We start from the raw sequence: 22,031 nt of genomic DNA, 5'->3' as shown, positions 1-22,031 counted from the left end.
AATACACACACACATGTACTGGGACACTGACCAAAGCTTAGTGTCCCAGTGGAGATGAGAAGATAAAGCAGCACGCTGGGGGAAAAGAGGGGTTGATTTACTAAGCAAGCCAACCGCAAATTACTGTCAGAGATGCAGAAATCTGCGTTGGCGCATGTTTTCAATTTCGTTGGATATTTACTAACACTCATGATGTAAGTGGTCACAGCCACAGTCGAGTTAATGTGAATGCACTGCTGCTAATTAGGACCTGATGCTTCACACGTCTCTTGTCCACTTGAAAGCAATGGAGCGTAAAAAAGAAAGTGTTCTGCTACTGAGCCTGACATATTGGTTGAAGAAACCAATAAAAACATTTCTGAACTGCATGCAATTCACCTGTACTGCAGTGGGCAATCTGCAATGATAAATCACTTTCAGCCATCCATTTGTATATAAAGTTTATTTTCCTCTGCACATACACTATTTTGCAGCTCAACATAGACTCGGACCTAAAATACATTTTAAAATAACACAAACCTGCAATTTTTTGTATTGTCAGTTTTCAGTTGCCAAGACAACTATGTCATAACTATGGACAAATGCTATCTGACTTGTTAGTGTTTAAAACAAGCATCCTGAGTTATAAGTAAACCAATCCTCGAGTCTGGCCTGGGTTTTATTAAGCTGCCTGTTCCCTTCGAACTCCTTCGTTCCGAGTTTCCTGTCTCTCCATTTCTTCCCCTACCAAGCAATATAGGTGCTGTCATGAAAATATATATCCTCTTCCTCCTATTCACTTTATCTCTGTCTGCATTGTAACCAGAGCCACTGAAAGCAGCACCCCAGGCGCGGGAGCCCAAAGGCAGCGGTGAGAATGGCACCTCACTGGCCAACAAACCTAGATGCACTATCAGAAAGCCACTGGAGATAGTTGGAGAGGACAATGAATAAAAAAAGTAAAGCTGAGGTTGGAAATATACACCGTATGTGCTGGGCAGTTTGGTGTGTAGGAAGAAAGTAGAACAGGGAAGGTAGGGGATGGAAGAGAAAGCTATGTGTGGGTGCATACAAATGTGTGTTAAACCATCTTTGCTCATGCGAATAGTTTCAGTCACCTCCTTGCGTGGCTTTGTGTAAGTGTGTGGGGGCAATAATCCAAATTGTAACCAAGGATTAATGATAAATACATTCTAAAAAAAATCAAATAAAAAATAAGCAAAACGTGAGAAACTGAACATGAGAGGATGTGAAACGAATTAGCGCAGATGAGTGCGCGATGAAAACCCGAGCAGGCACAACCACTAAGCTCAAAAAACACAGGCTCCCACACATAAGCAAACAGCATAAAGACGCGATTAAACTTGATAAAGCTTCAACCCTGATTAACCACAGCCATTTGCACGTCCTGTAGCAGGGCCAAAGAGCCATGCAGCACAAATAGGACTGTTAAGGTTTACACAGTGTACGGCAGTACAATTACACAGTAATTACAACCAAATCAGTTTACAAAACGTATCAGCAACACTAGAGTAATAAAGAGTAATGTGTAAATCCATACAACATGAGAATAGCAGTGAAGCGATGTTGTGCCCACGTGGGACGAACAGACAATTTCGTTAGTATTTCAACACTACTTATTCCTTATCATATTGCCCATGTCATCAGAAGACTGAGATTGTCAAACATGACATTTCAAAATAGTTTGAAATAAAGGTAATTCTACTGAGCCTAAAGCGTAAACAATCACCAGCATGCAGACCCATCAGTTTATTTGTCACACAGCACGGCTGAGGACCACCGACCCAAATGCGTCCACAGCATTGAAACTGCATTGAGAGTTGAAACTGTGGAGTACCCAAAGTTAGCATCGAATGCTGTGCCGCATCTTGTTTGCTTCATTCTTTGATCAGATGTTTCCTGATTTCATTTTACAATATTTTAATTAAGCAAAGTTCTTGTAGGCCATGGCTGCTTGTGTTCATACAGAATTAAACACTGCTGTTTTAGAAGTCTGGCTGGTTGTGTTAAATGAACAAAAAGGATTCAAGGAAAACAAATTCCTCAAAGTAAGGTTATCGTTTTAACACCCAAGCCTAGAAGGCATGCTGCTCCTTTCTCTGTGGTCATAGTGCACATAGATGGACTGGATGGCTCTTTGTGTGTCTGTGTGTGTCCTTTACTCACTGAGTCTCTTCGCAGCCTCCAGGGCCTCAGAAGCTGTGTCGGCCACATAGAACCGTTGGACGGCCACGCCACTCTCTTGCATCAACTTCTTGCTCTGGTACTCTTGCAGATTCAGCCATCTCCTGGGACTCAACCAGGTGCACTGGAGGGAGAGGAAGGGAAGGAGGGAGGCAGAATGAGTAAGTGTGACTTGTAAGTGAAAGATAGTTAACACAGTGCTATAAAAGGCACCCATCTCGAGGGTTCCATCATGCCTAATGATAACAATTTTTCCTCTTCAGCTCAACATCTCTGCAAGCCCGCGCACTCTCTGCTGCGGCGTGTTACATTATACAACACCAAAACATGTCTAACACCTGCCTCGTGCACAGGCTATATCCTTTCCTCCTCTGCTCCTCGCCCCCACGCCCCTCCTTCCACCTCTCTCTCTCTCTCGCTCCTTTTCCTGTAATGAGGTAGGCAGACGGGCCTAAGCTGCAGGACGGCTCTGGAGCTGTTTGCTCCATCAGCAGACACAGGCCCTGTCAGCTCCAGCTGTTGTTGCTATTAAAAGGAAATTGGCTTTTTAATGTGACGGGGAGACACGGGCTGCGCTAGAGTTCGAATCCCTCCGCACCAGCACACACTACTACATGCATGGGTGTCTGTGTCAGTGTGTGTGTGTGTGTGTGTGAGAGAGAGAGCACATATGGGCATGTGTGCGTGCATGCAAATGTTTTCACAAGATCTTCAGGGAGTCGTTAAGGAGTGAAAGGCCATTAAAGTAAAGGGAAAACAAGGTTCAGTGTGTAAATGATGCTTCAGTGTGTGTATTTCCTTACCCAGAGAAGATTAAACTAACATGATAATAGCATCAGAATTGCACTGCATTATGTTGCTGACTAAGTCAAGTTAAACTAACCTAAGCTGATTATTAGTTATTTGAGAACACTTCATGAATATTATAAAGCAGAAGATGATGACATCTTGTGATACTGTTAAGATGTTATTGTACAGTAGCATGTTGTTGGCACATACCACCATTATTGTCCACTACATCAGTATAGCAAAATCAAATGCTCCATCACACCAGCTGTGCCTAAGTCTGCACGGTCGATATTCTGCTCTTAACAACAATCACTAGTTTTTAAAAGGAGCAGCCAGCTGTTCCAGGTCGATTCTGTGGGAAAAATACATTTCTGTGGGAACAAACACACAACCTTAAATATGGCAATTGCATCAAGCAGCGCACCACACCTTGAAACTGAGTCTGCGTCCTTCTAAGCCGATTGACAAAAAGGATGGCAGTCAAGTGGAATTATGTTGAAACAGGCGACAAAGATGGACTGACCGACATGACCAAATGTTGATGAAAATATTGGTGCTGTGAATATTTACATGACCTTAGTACTAGTATCTAAGAATATGGTATTATGAAAGAAAAGTTTGACAAAATAATCTGAACTCAAAACACAAAAATAGTGTCTTAAGTGGGACAGTTGAACAACAGTTGGTGTTTTGGGGACACAAAGCTGAAAGCAGCTTGACCACAAACATTAATAACATGAAAGAGATATCTAAAGCGATACTGGAAGTGGCTATATGAATACTCTTCATTACGTTAACTCGCAGCAGTGAATTTTACATCTGCATTGAATCACACAATAGCGACAGGCAGCATGTCAAGTCTGCATTAAATGACGTCGGCACTTATCAAACCTACATTTTGGGGTTTAGGGAACTGGAAAAAGACAACAATAAACCTGCATATACCACACTCATACCACACTCACTATATCACTATATCACTGAATATACAATGAAAGAATAATGAAGGAGGAATTCAAGAGCAACAAAGAGAGAGGAGCTGATCAAGCAAATACATTTTTTAAGACATACAGCAGGAGCCAAAAAAAGAGACTACCAAGATGTTTTTCTGATCATGTGTGTGCATGCACATGCACAGTGCGTGCATATTTATGCTGCGTTTTGATTCAGTGGTGCATGGGCCGTGACAAGGCCACTCTGTGCCTTTTAAAGTCGTCAGTCAGTCCATCATTCATGAGGGAGAAAGAATAGGAGCACAAGGGTGAGGGGGTTTCAAAGGGAGTGTATTTGTTCAACATCTCTCAACCATTAAGTGGTTGAGGGAGTGAAATGTAATCCCGACTAACCCTTAATGGTTATTAGTGATTAAAAGCTAATGAGCTTGACGTGGTCACTCTAAAAGGGAACAGCCAAGCCAAACCTTTTTTTTTATCTAGAATTAAGCACAATCATTAATTGGCCTCAACTGAAAACAAACCGCATCACTGGTAATTCACAATCCACGCCAAAACAACCCTGTCTGTGCCACAGCACACTGTATTAGCATGCTTTCTCCACTGCAACTCTGGCGAGAGCCTGTCGGGAGACTTCATTAGAGCCAAAATGGGTTGTTTTCTAGGAGAACCGTACACACTGATCCACATTGGCCTCTTCTCTCACATAACTGAATACAGTAATGAGGGGCATCTGCGGGTCACCTCTGCAGTCTCGTCAGCAATACCATATTATTCATATGTTTCCATTATTGCAGTTTGTATGTGTACATGTGGAGCTACACTTCAAGTCTATCCCCTACAGCACTCTATAACAGCCAATACTGATGATGTGACTCTCTCGCAGGAGTCTGCAGGGGTTCAAAGACAGGGCAAGAAATGAACTGCAGGATTACATAAAGATCTGCATAGCAATATAAATAACAAAAGAATCTCAATCTGAAAAAAAAACATTATAGGAAAGACTTGAACAGAATTTAGGAAAAAACGAAATAGATTTGGACAAAATGGATCCGTCTGTATCTGTCTGTCTGTTGTTGAGAAAAACTTGCCTAGGGTGTATGACTTTAAGCATTCACTCTTTTTCTGCCTGTGGCTCATTCCTACACGTCCACTTAAGCGGAACATATCCCACAGCCTTAACAAGCCAAGCTGCAGAACAAGTTTTCTCTGTTTTGTGGACTCATTTGACTGCTGTCAGGTACCTGCAGGGCCTCCTCTCTTAAAACATCCTCTTCCCTTGCCATTCAAACTATTCGCCTTGGGAGGATCAGCTCTGCTGCCTGGGCGCATGTCTCCATATGTCAGTCTACCTTTTGGTCCACATTTGACAAAAGCAAATGGCAGAAGGGAGCCTGTCGCAGGACCAAGTTACAAGTCTTTTCAACAGGAAGTATCATCAGATCACGCCGAGACAGGTCAAACCATCAGGATTAGATTTAGGACAGCAACACTCTAAACTCAATATGGACACACTGGTGGTTACATCAGCAACACCACATCCTACAGTCAGTCTCAACTCTCCAAACTTTTGAATGTGAAACTCATAAAAGCAACTTGGTGTTAGAGACAACAATTCATCTAGTTTCTCTAAAAGTGAAGCCAAAAGTGACGCCAATGTGCCGTCACTTTTGGCTTCACTTTAAGAGAAACTGGGAGAGGTTCAAGATAACATTAGCAGCATAAATCCCCCTGCTGGCTGCAGGCTCCAGCCCCACTAATTCATGCATCACTAATTTTACCCAACAATTATTTATAACACTGCTCGGAAATATTAATGTGATCTAAACACAAAGTTAAAATAAAATTCTCAAAAGTACAACAGTTAGGTAATTCTGCCACTTTTGATCACAAAACATCCACTGCAAGTAGAATAGAAACCATGTTGGCCATTACAGGAAAGTCCTAGGAAGGTTGAGAATACAGAAAGCATTCACTGCCTCTTAGATAGAGCAGCATTGTTGTGGTACACATACTCAAACACATGGGAGAATGTCCTAAACACACTGAAGGACAAGAAAGGTCTTTGATCCCAATTCCTGCCAAAATTAAGGCACACCTTTGTAGAGAAAGATGCAGCAATCACGTAAATCTGCTATTAGCCTTTCCAAACCATCTAACTAGGATGCTCAAACCAGTACATGTCAATTAAAATGGTTCCTCTGTCACCCAGAAAAGGGAGGAGTGAGGATGGGGAGGAGAAAGAGCTATGCAGACTTCCCAAAAAAAAATAAAAACACCTTACTAGAGAAGTCAAGGGGGGCAGGAGGTGTCCCTCCAGGCACTGACAGTTACCTTGGGCAAAACACCAGAGAATGGAGAGTAACCTAGGGCACTTTCTAGTATGCACCAGACCTATAGACAATTTGTATCATTTGTATATTGTATATTGTATAAAACAATGTCGTTCAGATTATGTGTGGTGATTCTTCCCAGCCTTTGTGTGCATACTTTTTAGATTTTACCTTCAAATAAGCTACCAAAAACGTGCATTAGACTCTGTGCCAAATTCAATTAGTAATAGTAATGGTATAGGAATAAACTGTAACCTCTATATTTTAGAGTCAACTCTTTATTTATGATTAGCCCCCCAAGTGTCTTAATATTGCTATGTTTTAATGTTCTTACATTTAAAGTAACAACAATTAAAAGTTTCTTGCTCTTAATTTATGTTGTGAGTATTGAAGCTGAAGACTTTTTTTCCACATTGTGGGCAACTGCGGCTGGCAGGTACAGACTGCAATGTGAGTGCATTGAGGAAGCAGGAGAAAAATCTAACCAGTGACAAATTGCAATTTTTGACTTGATGATTTTCAATATGCCATAATAAGTCCAAAATTGATACTAATAGACATGTAGTTGTTTTTTTACTACATTCAAAGTGCATAAAATAGCACTTGGCTGAAATGACACATTCACTTGGAAAGTGGAAGTGGAAAGTAAAAACTTGAATGATAATGAAAATGCACAAATGACAAAGTAATGCATTAATTATGAATTATTTTGTGAACTTCATTGTAAATACTGTAACTATTGACTGATATTAGAGATTCAAAGAATGATGTTGAGATATAATTTTTACCTGGCTGCCATTATTGATGATCTGACAGATGATTAACTTGTTGTATTAATGAACTTTTTGAACTTCACCTGCATGAATGTTGTATTGTTAATTATGCTCTGATGATGCCAAAATCTCAGTTATTAATGAGTAGTGAATTGCAACAGAAAGTCTATCTTTCTATTGTTTAATACTCTCTTACTGTGCTACAAAGACTTTTTGGCATGCGCAGGTATTCTTGACTGCTCGAATTCAGAATGAAAGAGATGAAGTGAGGCTTGGTATCACTATGGCTGTGAGTGAAATCTGGAATGACAAAGTCAAGCAATGCTGCAATACAACCTGCATGCAGGCACATCTGGCTTGACACCATCCAGAGGTAAAACACTGAGTATGAAAACAGGAGGCAACCTGTTGCTTTAGCTGCCAATACATTTTATGACAGATGTAAGAGATTATTTATAAAAAATAGATCTTAACCTATAAAACAAAGCAACACGGTGCTCCGCTAATTAAAAGAAATCTCTATAATTAAAAGCACTGAAATATCATGGATTTACTATAAAAATAAAAATAAAGTAAAAATAAAGTATGAGGAGATATTTCAGGCATCCAGGGTTTCAGAAGGAAAAGTTCAACATACAACATAACGTAACTGGCAACTGAAGTGAAATCATCAGTAAAAAAGATAAACAACTATGTTAGAAAATCTTGGGGCGTTGTGATGGGTTAGTGGTTAAGACACATGCCATACTATGATCACCACGTCCCTGGTTTGATTATGGCTGGGGACCTTTCTTACACATATTGCCCCATCTCTCTCCCGGCCATAAAATGGCCAAAACATATATAACTATAGTATTGTGAAATTATCGAGGAGACGGGAACAGGATAACACTGAAGAAAACTTTCAAACGTGAATTTACAGTGTGACAAAATACGTCCATACCCAGCAGCTCCTCCAGTTGTGCAACTCTGTACTTCAATTCATCAATTTGCCACCTTAACAGTAGATATATAAAGAGTCCCTCTTATAGAGTGTAGAATACACTATCCTTCAGACTAATCCTGACCACAGTTATGGTTTCACTCAGTCCTAGTCATGCTTAATGCTATCAGATAGTCATGATACTGCTGAGGTCTTGACAGGAAAGGAATAATCCGAGTGCTACGTGTCTGCCCTGGAAGGAACCAGTAAATGGCGAATGGCAGTATGGCAGAAAGGCAGGCAGGCAGCTGGCCTGCAGTCTCCTGAGACACTCTCTCTACAGTAATTATCATCAGCAGCACTCTAGAGACAATCCTACCCAGTCCTTTTACCTAACTACTGCTCTACTTATTCTTATTATACACACAAAGAAGACGAGAACTCTGTGAAGACACACAAAACAAAGTTGTATGCCCTGACATGGGCCCTAGATGGCATAAATATTCACAGCAAACTCCTCGACACACAAAAGCACTCAAGATCTTTCTCATGAATGCATCCAAGTGAGGAGAAGTGGGGTGCAGTGGCAAGAGAGAGTCGGAGTGGTGACAATGATAAAAAAGCAATATCCTCTATTAATATATGGAGATGAGAAGAAAAAAGACATTTAAGGAACAGGTCTCATTCATTTGGCAAATCAAAACGGACAGGATTTGTCAGTAGCGCTAAACACAAAAAAAAAAATTGGAAATGCAAGCATGTACATTAGTGACAAGCCTTTATGAATCAACAAGAAAAACTCTCCTTTAGCTTTCCAGTATTTGTTCAAATCAGCCATTCTGACAGGGAACTTGCCTCACCGTCAAAACGCCAGAGGCAGGTTCCAAAAAGGGCCCAGGAAACATGTACCTGGCTTTCCCTTTAGGTCAGGGACATGTGCATTTCCAGGAGGTAAAAATATGCCATGACTAAACCCATGAAGATATACAGTATTAATGTGACACCACTCCAATAATAGCACCTCATCGTCTCCATTATGTTTTACACTTGTGCAACGGTATTTCGCTTTTGATGCAAAAGCACAGCAAAAACCTTTAAGACAAAATCCAAATTAGGCAAAGGAGAAAGAAGCTGAAGTCATACCAAGGAGGCACTTATTCTGTGAAAGAATTTTGCTTTCAGCAGGCTTGCAGCAAGAGTCTTGCCTTTTAGCGAGTGATCGCAAAATGTCACGGCAATACACTGTAGCTGACATGGATACTAACTCTCTTTTTTCTTTAAAGCCAAACACAAAAGTCCTACTTTCAGACAGATCTAAATGGTGCTTTTGATTAATGTTTTGATCAACATGTCTAACTTTGAGAACACTCACAGGTGCAGACCGGTGTGACTTTCAATACCAGTCCATCAACATTAAAACATGTTGGTGTATGAGGCTATTTCTTGTTAAACAGAAGACAACATTTGATAAACATAGCATGGTGTACTGGAGAAGACCTGAGCAATGTGTTTACATTTTAATGGATTTGCATTTGATTAATGGCTCAAAATAAAATTTTAATCTCCAAATCATGAAAATGTATTTTAGATTTTTACACTATCCTATACTATAGATACAGGTCATTTTAAATATTTTCTGTTCATAATAATTCAAGCAACCTATGAAATTTGATCCACATTAATACTGTAATAGATGATACTTATATTGCCTCTTAAAGCTGGAATTTAGTAGCCTACATTTAAAACACTAAGTGTAGCCCTGTCAAGTGTGTTAGTAAAATTCAGAACTCTGTAGAGGTGATCCCCTGACACAATATAAATAATTTTTCACCAGATAAACTACGAGTGATGTCGCAGTGTGAGGAGGGGATGAGTTAGTAAGTAAATTAGTAAGTAAGTTATTTATTCAGAACTAACATTCTTATCTAACATCAGCCTTGTTTCTACATTGTTGACAGTTTACTTACTTGTGACTCCCAACAGCTCCCTGGTTCCCCTTCACAAGTCTTCCTTTTTGATGATATAAAAAGGGTGCTGTGGATCATATAAGATATTTTGACCTATGATAAGAGGCTCGAGGTGGAGCATGTGAGTGTAACCTTCGCAAAAATAAAGCCAGGCCGATTAGCAAAGATTATGATGTTTACAGGGTCCTTTGTGCAGGATTCTTGTGTAAAAATGTTTAGCAAAAACCAACATTAAAAATGACACAGCCTATTAACACAATTTGATCAAAAACTATATGGTGGGAAAATGTTGAGATAAAGGCAAAGAATGTAAATAGCTAAAGTAAAGTAGGGTAAAGTAAGCTAAAGTAGCTAAACAAACCCAAAGACAACAACTCACAAAGACATTTCCTAAAACTGTAGACATCCATAAGTAAAATAAAAAAAGAACAAAGGATTCTTTGGAACATTGAAATGTGCTGAATAAACTATGTCACCATACGGCCGCTCTCTTTACTGAGCACTCAGAGTGGCTGTGCCCTCACACAAAGACAGAGAGGACAGACAGTGCTATGGCAGCAGCTGCATCAGATTGCCAAGTCCCTGTCACAGCTGTACTGATCCACGAGTGGCATTGAAGGACAAAATCTTAGAATAGTCAACGCTACTCCCAAAACACTTCTGTGGCAGGTCCATATGGTATTCAGCACAGCATCATGCAACATCAGGACTTCTCCAAAGAGGCACAAAATTGTGCAGTCTCATGTTTGCTTGAGAGCAGCATGCACAATGTCAAACCGCACTTGTTGTGAGAAGTGTCATCACAGTGAGGGGATGTCTCATCTTGGCACTTTGCAAAGTCATTTCAAGACATGCCACTACTTTGTCGTTTGCCCTTCTGTTAAACTTAAGGAGTCAATATCCTAGGGCTAATTTAAAGCAGTTGTCTTTATCACTATGAGAGACTGGAACAATGTCAAAAAGTCACCATCTGACAGAGTAGTTCTGGCTCCCTTGGAAATTTATTAGAGCCATAAGCCTTAATTTACAGGGGAAGGTTACAAAGCAGGCAATCACCTTTGATCAGGCCCATAAACAGCAGCCAGTCAATGCTGCGCTGCTCGTTAATCTGTCATTCAAAAATTCAAAGGGTTGACATGACAGGTCAAAAAATGCATTTATTTCTTGAATGGTAGTGAAGCCAGACAGGACCCTGCCAATAGTGAGTGAAGATGTGATTCTGCCCTGGCAGTTGGTAACACTAAGGGAACATTATCTCTGAACGCAGGCTATTTATCTGACCAAGGCTGTTTTTCAAGCAAAAAGATAAAAAAAAAATCTGATTGTTCCAGGTTCTCAAATGTGAAAAATGCATTAAAATAAATTGAATATTTTGGGGATTTGGCTATTGGTCAGACAAACCAAGACACTTGATGAGGCCATCACATATTGCGATGGGAATTTTTCACTGTTTGATAATGTTTTATAGACTAAACGATTAATCAAAAAATAAACAGTTTTACAGGTTTATTTTACCAGCTGTTCATATTAACTTTGATTGTTTGTTTTGATCATGACTATTTAATACTTGCGGAGACGCCAGGAGACAACAAACAAATATGGCGACGAGATCATTTCATTTCAAATATTAAAAGATTTTTGGTTTACATGAGTGACTATGTAGACGAAACACCAAATTATGTTGAAAATCAAGCATTTTTAAAGGAGTATATTCACATTCAAGCATATTCCTAACCTTGAAAACACAGCGGTTAAAATTAAGCATTTTTTCAAACTTTCAAGACTTTGTACAAACCCTGTTCATGATATAATGTCCCACCCAATTGAATGCATGACCTATTGTGCTTTTTCAGGCTGAGTGTTCTTTATTCAACCGGCATCAGGTTGAGAACCTATGGTACCCAGGGCACTGCTCGATGAAGTACAGCAATGGACATATTGGAAAGACTGCTCTGATTGATGATGTGGAAGACACATGCAAAGTGGTGGCTGCTGCATGAGCCAATCGATAGCTTATAGGACACCCGAACAAGAGTCTTCATCACTCACTACCCTTCAGAAGTCAATAAAAAAGTAACAAATTACTTTATTTTTTCAACGGTTTATAAATTATGAATACAGATAAAGCACTATGAAGAGCAGCATTAAGGCAGTAAAGAACAGTAGGGATTCAGAATATACCTAGAGCACAAGACACTCTGCCACTCACACAGAGGCTATCATCATTAACAAGTCTCAATGGCTGGATATAGTGCATAGCTCCATTTGGGGAAACTCTAAATATGCCAATCCAGGTTTGAAGAGAGTCTATGTGAAAATAAAAAAGGGCTTTCACAGCTACTGAGGCTAAGGCACAATTTCAAGCAGGCATATTCATGAGGAACTTGCAAATGTGTATTGACGTGGTCCGCATGACATGCCATTAAGAACAGGAAGATAAGCTTACAGGACTCCAATCAGGGGGGGTTCAAAGGGGCCTTTGAGATCATTTGAGGACTCTGAACGTCCTCTTTGTGACTGTCCTTTTAATGACCACAAGGTATTCCTCTCCTATCAAAATCTGAGATGGCCTACCTTAGTGGATTTTTTTCCTTAATTGTCCAGAAAAAAAATGCATCACAAAAAAATAGTGCAGTAGAAAAACTTGATGTAGAAACACAGTAAAAGTCTATCAGTGAAGACAACTGACTCTTTTTTTCTATGGATGGCAGTGTTGGTCTGTCGACACGTCTGTCGATCAACTACTTTGTTCCAAAATGAAATACCTCAACAACTATTGGATGGATTGCTATGAAATATGGTACACACTTTCATGTTCCCCTATGGATGAAGTGTGATAACTTTGGTGATCCCTGACTTCTCATCTTTGCCATCACCATCAAGTCACATTTTTTATTTGTCATTTATGACCAAATACCTGCAAAGCTAACATCATCAGCTTCAGGTGCACTTTCTGTTTAGTGATATTTAGCAAATGTTAGCATGCTAACAGGCTTAACTAGGACAGTGAACATTTTTAACATTATACCTGCATGTTAGCATTGTCATTGTAAGAAAGTTAGCATGCTGACATTAGCATTTAGCTCAAAGCATTGCTGTGCATGGCTGCGGACTCTTAGCCTTGCTTGTTGTGCAGTGGGTCTCTGGAGGAAGCGTGGGTAGATTTTATACAAAATTTGGGTTTTATTTTGCTTTTGAATTATGACATTGAGGGAACTGAAATTTTGCTTTGCAGTTCTGTGGAATTCTGTTCTAGAAAATACGTGTTTTATTCCTGGCCAAAAAAAAATCCCTATCTCTTGCCTGTACAACTGCTAACCACAGCGAGTGGACAACAGGAGTTTCCAGAAGCACTGAATAGCTCATATTCCCCAGATGTCTGTTGAGGTTAAAATCCTCATTACTTGTCATGGTCAGACCTTAACATTGAAATGACACTGCCTTATTAGTGACGACAAATGACTGCAGAGTTAATTAACCAGAATGCTCCTTAAGGGGCATTATCAAATGTTTAAGAAATTAACAGATTGCCAGTTCACCAATTCTATGTAATTGATTTGTTCCCATTCAGGTTATGAACTCGCCTCTTTTTCCCCATCCATTTAGCTAACCATCCGGGAAAACATTTAAAAGGGGAACTTCATAGTGTCCACTTCCATGAGCACAGGCTGAATCAGAGTCAGCAGCACTATCAAATCACTATTCACAGCACTATCACGCAACTATCAAAATCATTGCCATACTGATTGCAGTAGAATGTTTTTCTGCTAATGAGGTGGCAGTTTGCTACTTAGTTGCAACTCATAAATACAGGCTGTCTTGCAATTAGACGAGCACTGTGTAGTAAGCCGTGAGAGAGGTGACACACAGTAAAGGAAATGGAAGAGGCAAAGAAGCAGAGTTGATGTGGATTTTCTGCATAAACAGGCCAGTGTGAATCACAGGCATATTTCCACTTAAAGCCAGCCATGTAGCAAGAGAATGCCTCATGAAGCATTAGCGGGCTAATTCAGAAAGCCATCTAGCCTGGTCTCCTTTAACTAATAAAGTACTTGAGTATTGATGGCAGAAGTTTCTCTCTCTGTCCTCAGCTTTGGCCCTGCCTCCATAGATTTGGATGAGGGATTATGGCAAAGATAGTAGGGATGTAATACTGGTAAAAACCTAAGGCCACTCTGCCATTTGGTTTAACAAAAGCATAATGACTCATCCGCACAAACATAACACTGCAGGTTAATCGACTGCATTTACACTGCTAAGTACATCTCGGCATTCACAATTGTTAGCCTTTACTTTCTGTTTAAGCTGCTGCAGAAAGGTGTTTTAAACTCAAGTAAATGTCTTTCTATACCTCATAATGTCCAGGCTACTTTCTGATTATATCACACATCATGTTGACCATTCATCAAAGTAAAAGGACAGACAAATCATACAAGGTCGCATGTCTCATTACTGCTACCATCTACTTGTAGCTTTCTGTCCTTGCCTCTTAAAAGCTAAGGTTGTGCCCAGACCATTAGAGTATGGAGAGAGAAATGACATCTGTCTGTTAGAGAGCCGCGAATAGAACAGTAGAGCAGAGACAGAGGCGGGAGCAGTAGAGCATGGCTCCAGGATTTAGATCAGTGAGATTTGCATCATTGGCAGGTCTTTAGGCAGGGCAGGTCTAATCTCCTGCAGACAGGCTTAAGAAAGGAAAACCTGGCTGTTGTGTCTCTACAGATAGGGATTTCAGTAATTAGCATAGTTAATAAGAGAGGGTGTACGGAGTCATATTAAAAGGTGTTGAGTCTAAGGGGAAGATAACGCATAAATGAGGAGAAGGCAATACAAGCATATGCAACTATGTCAAAGTTCACCCCCATATACATCCGAGTGCACATGTATGAACATGGTCACAGGCATATTTATACCCTGGAGCCACATTCATGAATCGCTAACACAATGGCAACAACACAACGATGGCAAGTGATTCACTGGCATTATCATGTGTGGTTCATGATGGATCTATCAAAAAAAAGCAAACACAGTTTAATGTAAAATGTTTGCACCACTTTAACAATTATCATGGCAACCATGTCTAGGACAAACTAAATAGCTGGTCAAATTTTGACATTCAGCCAAAGCATCTGGGGCACTATCAGTAGGGTACAGCCAGTTGTGTGGAGACAATTTATCACTTCTTTATTGGTGTCTTTATTGCACTAGCAGCTGCCATGTTGCTCTGTAACACAGAGTGTACACTCACACTGTAACACTGCCATGACACAAAAACGATACAATCAAACTGCCGGATTGACCCTGTCAAAATTTCCATACATTGATGAGGGCAAGTCAGGTCGACGTGTCTTTGAAAAAAAAAAAAAAAACTTCATAGGGAGCAGCCCCAGGCAAACTCAATTATGAAATCCAAATCACACTTACAATATGTTTGGGGGTCTAATTTCAAAGATGATGAATAGGCCAGGATGGCAGCTGAACATAATCTTCAACATACTGCACTTTTAATGAATTACAGCTGTCAGCATCACTGACATTGTTTTCTCAACTAATTTTCAGCATCACTCCCACTTCTCCCTCATTATCTACGCTGGAACAACAGCAGAAGTTAAGCTGATAGGAGTGCATTCACTCATTGCATTCCCCATTTCATTCTGCCAACATTTCCTAATGATTGCAGCCCTCCTAAATTATTGAAAAAGCCTAAGCACCTCACCAGCTACAGAAATGGCTATTAACCTTGGTGAAGCGATATTCAAATCCAGTTAGAGCTAACTTCGTCCTCCAGTATCCCTTGCGGGGAGGAAATGTAAATGTGTTCTTGCTGAGACAGATGGGGAAGCCGCCCGTCGTTTGAAGTTCCAGCAAAAGAAGTCGTTGCAGGGGGCTCTCCACCCCCCTCTGTAAAATATTCAGGACCCAGTCTCATTGAGCCACCTCTCTTTCCAGTGTTTCCCTTCAAACCATGCTGGGCTTCGACACTGCTGGGTTATTACTAAGCAGGTGCACCTTACAAATTTTTTTTTTTAAAACTTGGCAAACGTTTACTGTGCAGCGACAGTGAAAAACAACCTGGGGATTATCTCGCTGTGCAGACAAGAATTCAGGAGATTTGATTTATGGGAGAGAGTGAAAGACAGAAGGGGAAAAAAAAACGGAACATACCACTCCCCCTTTAAGAGCATCCTGGAGCCTAACCATCTGAATACTGTGATGCCCTCTGCATTGTTGTTGACAAATCATCGCAAATTGAATTCCTCAGCTTAGCTGACATACTGTCAAAGCAGATTTGATTCTATTGTAGTGATCCCCGGCTGTCAATCAATTCAGGCTCTGATACCAGACCAGAGAGAATCCCTAATCAGAATCAGAATCAGAATCAGAAACTGTTTATTGCCAAGTAACATACATTACAAGGAATTTGCTGTCATTACTCTTATCACAAGAGAGAGAGAGCGAGAGAGAGAGAGACAGCCAGGTACAACAGCTAGTAAATGTGAGATTAGAAGTTTTGCAAGAGTTTACTTTTTAAAGGCATGCCAATGCGTACACCACTGAGTAAAACAATACATTTTGGGAACACTGGTCAACTTCCACATTATTGCAGATTGCATGGAGTCTTGCATGTTTGTACGTGATGCATGAACATGGTACAAAGTAGGTAGGCAAAGCAAAGTTGGGAGAAACACCTTAAACATCTGGGAGGTTGATTTAATTATAATAATATTGTGACATCGGGGCCAATACCAAAATGATGCTTGATATCACAGAAATTTGATATTTTTATATGGATAAGTATTTGTTAATATATTTATTTTAGCTATAATGATTTATTTCCGTTTAAATGTGACAATCCATTAATTTTGAATGGATAAAGTCCAGTTTCTAATATGGGTTCTAATGGGTGTGTGTAAGAACTTGAAGACTTCAGCTGAATTCAACATGACCCCTATCTCTAGATACTCCTTTATAATTTCTACTTAAATAATTAAAAACTTTGTGTTTTTCTAACTGTGGTTCAGACAAAAAAAGAAGCAACTGGAGGCCAGCAACTGTGGTTCAGGGAAGTTGCTGAGGGCATTTGTCATTATTTTCTGATATTTTTATATTAATAAAAATTATTACTACTAGGGATATCCCATGCTAATCTGGATAATCAGGACCAAATAATGTTTTAATTTATTGGTTTTCTTAATATACTGTGAAGCACAATATATTTCCAAAAACACTGCAATCCAGCCAAACCAGCAATCAAAAACACCCTATTGCACTCCATTTAAAAGCTATTTCAAGTTTCAAGACAAATAGCTAAATCATTACCAAAAGCTATCAGGGCAACACAGCAAAAGCAGATATGAAAAAGTAAATATGACATGAGTTGCAAAAGTCCAACTAGACTGCTGACACAGTGCCAAACAGAGTGTTCCTACTTGACTGGTAGTAACGTTTACAGTATCAACAGGTTCCTGCTCTGTCCTTTCAGTCAGGACATCTGTACAAGTCTTACAAACATTTATACAGACTGAGCTTCACTCAAGACCAGATCTCTGATCCTGGCTGAGAAGAAAAACATGAAACTGAGGCGCTGCTGGTATCAGAACATGCGGATATATTTATTTGGTTCTCTTGAAGCTTTCAAATGTGTTACGCAAACACAACTCTGTTTCTTCTCTGTAAGAGTGCATTTGTTTGGTAACCGACACAAGCCAGAGGGCTTTATTTCTGATTTTGCTTTGGCAGCAATTTGTTCCATTTCGTTCATGCTTTGACTGCAAAGCGGATGACGGTGTTACTATAATCATTTGCCATTGTGTATGTAGACAAACCTAATCGGAAAAATCCTGGGAGCTGTTGTTCACAAACAGACACCGGAGGATCAAAGTGCAAGACTTGACCTTTTCACTGCGGTCTTATCTGAAACAGGGCTGCAGTCAGAAACTTTGAGCGGTTATGTCCTGGTGGCAGTGTTCAGGTGCACCTCCCTCAGTTGGCTTTATAACTGCTGGTAATAATGAATCAACTGCTGACACAGCCCACTGCAGATATATTTAAACTAAACAAATAAAATATTGTGTAAAGACTGAAAGAAAATCTTTGACTTACAAGGTGCATTTTATAACATACATGAGTGACCTTTTCCACAGAAAAACTGCTGTTGAATAACAGTTTTTTGTTTTTTTTTAAAACAGCAGTAACCACACACTGAAGAGAGTGTGGTTACATCACCAGCGCCCTGTCACACTGATCAACTTTGATCTGTCAAACATCTCTCTGCTCAGACATGCTAATCTGCTAGCCACGTAGCTGCACTAACAGCTCCCTGCGACGATGACAACGGACATAAGAGAGCGGCATCCAGCCGCGAGAGGTTAAAAACCGCCCTCTCGGTAATGTAAGCTCTAACGGTACCTTGACTTTGTCCAGAAGTATGTGCTTTGAGGTTGCTGTCCGCAGTCCTCTTGCTACAGCCTTGGATGCCATGGAAGCCGCCATGTTGACACGGAAGACCAAAGAGAGATGACGTCGGGAGCATGTGCGAGTTACACGGAGCCGTTCATAGGTCAACTGGCAGACATGGGCGGTGCTTGAGGAAGAGGCACGCACACGCACCAACAGTCCCAAGTTCAGCGTGCAGGCATATTTAAGAGCTATTCAGTTAAAAGTTAACCTACATGATCCGATGAAAAATGCATTTGTCCAGGCTGCAAATGCATTGAGATCTGAAACCCTCTAAAACTCCCCTCAAATCTGAAAATGTCAACATCTACTTTTTTATTTGAAAAAAAATAAAAAATAAATTATATGTATATATACAGTTCTCTTAGAAAATCAGATTTTGTCTGATGTGATGATATTCAAGGCTTATTATTCTTTGAATGTTAAATTTAATTCTTTTTATATTTCATGGGGAAAAAAAGTTCGATTTTTGTGCTGGTTCCTCAGGACATTTGACAGACATGAACACAATACATAATATATTATTTTCCACAGAACGTCAAAAATTTGGTAAGGTTTGTTTGGATTCATGTCAGGATGTGTGTATGTATTAAATATCTTTGTTGGAGATATTTTGGGATTTTATACAAATAGGTTTATATAAATATGACATTCATGTTTTTCTAAGTAGTTGTGCTATAAGAAGTTGTTTTGTTTTGTTGCTGATTAATGTTGATTTATTTATTTACATTTATGGATGTATACTGTACACTTAAAGTGTACAGTAGTAGTTTAAAACTCAAAGCTCACTCAGTCCAATGAAAAAGATTGAAATTTTGAATTCAAGTTGTTCTGCAAGGCAGTTAGCTGTTTGTGGGTACATATAGACATTTTGGTGTACATAACCCAAGGTGGGATGGGTCATATAAATGACTGGACAAGAAAAAATATATATTATTCATTCATTCATTTACTATTTCATTCATTAATTCACCAATGAAGTCAGAGCAGACTTAACTCAGATTCAAAACACAATTAAATCTTCATATCTGTCAATGGGATAGAGTTAAATAATCAAATTGCTCATTTTAAGTATGAATATATTTTAAGTGAATTTTAAGAGTAGACACTGGAAGGCTCAACATGGATTTTGAATGTCTGAGCCACTTCAGCTCCACCCAGTGTGTGACCTTGTGAGTGGGACAAACAATCACTGTGCTCAGCTGAGAGGTATTGGTAGGGAGTCGAGTTAGAGAGCGTGGGATGTGCGAGCTGATCTCGTCTGAATAGCTAAATAGCCCACTCACACAGTCCTCCAGAGCCCTCATTACATGCTGCATCTTGAAAGGGCAGAGAGGGCAAACCGATCATAAAGAGCAGTGATTATGACAGAGGGAGAGAGAGAGAGACGGATGAGATACTCACTTAGAAACCATCAGTGTCAGCAGGCTCGGGAGGACAAGACAGAGGGGAGGCGATGATGAGCAGCTACAACCAGGAGATCTGTTTCTAAGCCCTGTTATGGTCAAATAACTAAATTCTACATTGTAAAACCTTGAAAAACTTCTAAAATGTGCAAATGTAAACCACTTTAATGTCAACTGGGAGGGAATTCATCTCATGTTTATTTGATATTTCTGCTCTTAACCCCCTTCTTTTTGGGTGAAAGCTTTTGATAGTCAGTGATCCATATTCCACACAGTGAAATATTCTTTGACGGACTTTAACTAGACCACAGTAAGAGTACAAATGAAGTGCAAAGTGCTGCACCGGCATAATATTTCAGTATGTCAACAAATCCTGCCAAATGCCTGCCCTGTCTCTGTGTCAGTGAAGAGTGGCAAGTCCAAAAACTCACTGAGAGCCAAAGCCAAGCAGAATAACTAAGAGATGATTCACTTGAACATTTTCAGGCTTTTGTTCCTTTTTTTCTTTGTCTCACCAGGGACATTTTCTCCTCTCAAGGGAATTGATATTCAGACAGGACTGTCAGAATATCAATGGCCCTTACTAATGCAATTCAACTTTTCTCGTTTGGGATGTTGTCCTGTCTCGCAGAACAAAACAAAAAAATGTTTCTTTTTTCTGCAGTGATAGCAATCATGTCATTTTTGTCCTAGAATACAAAGCAACTAGAGCGGCTTTTTCTTGTTTACAAACCATCTTAAATTTGCGACAAATTTTGGAATTTGAGTTCAATGGGCACCTTGCAAGGAAGCTACAAAGAATGTCGCATCCAAAAATCATAATTGCTTCCGCTGATGTGTGCTTATTTCCAGGATAAATAAAATGTGGAAAACAAAACATTATCAAGACTCTAATATTTACTAAAACACACCACTGGGAAAGCACGGTGTTTAGTTCTTGTACTTGCTATAAGGGCTTAAGTCAAACAGAAATCAAATCAAAGAATAAAAGCAAACACACTAAACAGACACTTAAATCTTTAAGTAGATGTCTAGCCATTGCCATAAGTAAATTAGCTGCGATACAATTAACTAACCAAACGACAAACAGCATATTAGGGTAGGCATCATTGCAATACTGTGAAAATCAAGATGTTTGATTTCAGCCACTACACACGTGATAAGTTAGAATGTGTACATTTTCGTCATACTTGGTGGTTATGTTTCCAGGTTGTACACTCTTAGTGGCCCTGTGGGTAATAATAATGTTGCATGTCCCATATTTCCTTCCTCTACTCCCCTCCCCATGAGGACAGTGAACTGATGCGGAGGCAGGGCAACTCATTTGAGGTTTCCCTCAATAGTGTATCGCCAGTTTCCACTCAGTGGTCTGCAAGTCATTAGGAATACCAGAGACGGAGAGCCACAGCTCCCAACAGGGCTTGCAGCTAAGAGCTGACACCCTAAGCCTGCCCAGAGTCTGGACCACGCTGTCGATCTCTGGTTGTCTGCCGCTTCTTTTTCATTTCTGTCTCAGATGTCTCTCGCTTCTCTCTGTTTCCACTCGCTGTGTTACTTTCACTCTTTGCTCGCCCTCTATTGTTCTCCCCTGCGTGACTTTGTTTCCTCTCCCTCTGTCTCTTCCTCACTGTGCGTCCTCTTCTCTCTGACCTGCCTGTTAACCACATGTCCCAGCCGTGAATTCAAAAGACAATTCAGCACGGGCCTCCTCACTGCAGGGCCCTCAATGAGACATTAATGTGACTGGCTGGACGGCACAGCAGATCGCCAGAGAGAGAAGGAAGAATCCACAAGCATCCGAAAGGTTTTGCCTCTCTGTCTGTCTGTCTCACGCTCTCTCTCACACACACAGAGCCTGGACACTTTAATGACCCCTTCTCTGACTGAATGCAGATAGGTCCATTTCATTTCACCCGACCTGCACTCACACTCCGCCTCAGCCTTTAAGGGAAGCAGACATGTCCAAGCACCAACTTACCAGGTTTGACCTCTGTGAATATATGTATATGATTCGCTGAGGCCAGGCTGCGCATACAAGAATGAGGGCCACATCAGTGCATACAAATTCTTAAAGTAGCTATTCAGCTTTGTAACAGTGCTGCGATTCTACTCAAAGCTAGAGTTTTGGGCTCTGTTACTACTTAATACTAATATTAATACTAACCCTGTATTATATAGATGTGGCATTAGCTTAGCGGAGAACAGTTTTGTTTTCTATCCGACACCAAAATATACCAAACGAGTGAG

At 40.1% G+C, this 22,031-nt stretch overlaps 1 protein-coding gene across 1 annotated transcript in view; it reads right to left on the bottom strand.

The window, feature by feature from the left end:
* Nucleotides 1-18,479, bottom strand: part of suclg2 (succinate-CoA ligase GDP-forming subunit beta) — an 84,120-nt gene extending 65,641 nt beyond the window's left edge. Inside the window, 3 exon segments of the mRNA XM_070902370.1 lie at nucleotides 2,167-2,308; nucleotides 18,331-18,464; nucleotides 18,467-18,479. Coding sequence (XP_070758471.1) covers nucleotides 2,167-2,308; nucleotides 18,331-18,464; nucleotides 18,467-18,479 — 289 coding nt within the window.
* Nucleotides 18,480-22,031: the final 3,552 nt, after the last annotated feature.

Source organism: Enoplosus armatus, chromosome 3 (assembly GCF_043641665.1).
Source record: "Enoplosus armatus isolate fEnoArm2 chromosome 3, fEnoArm2.hap1, whole genome shotgun sequence".
NCBI classification, from domain to species: domain Eukaryota; kingdom Metazoa; phylum Chordata; class Actinopteri; order Centrarchiformes; family Enoplosidae; genus Enoplosus; species Enoplosus armatus.
The sequence above is the reverse complement of the archived record's forward strand: the minus strand, read 5'-3'. Positions and strand labels throughout refer to the sequence as shown.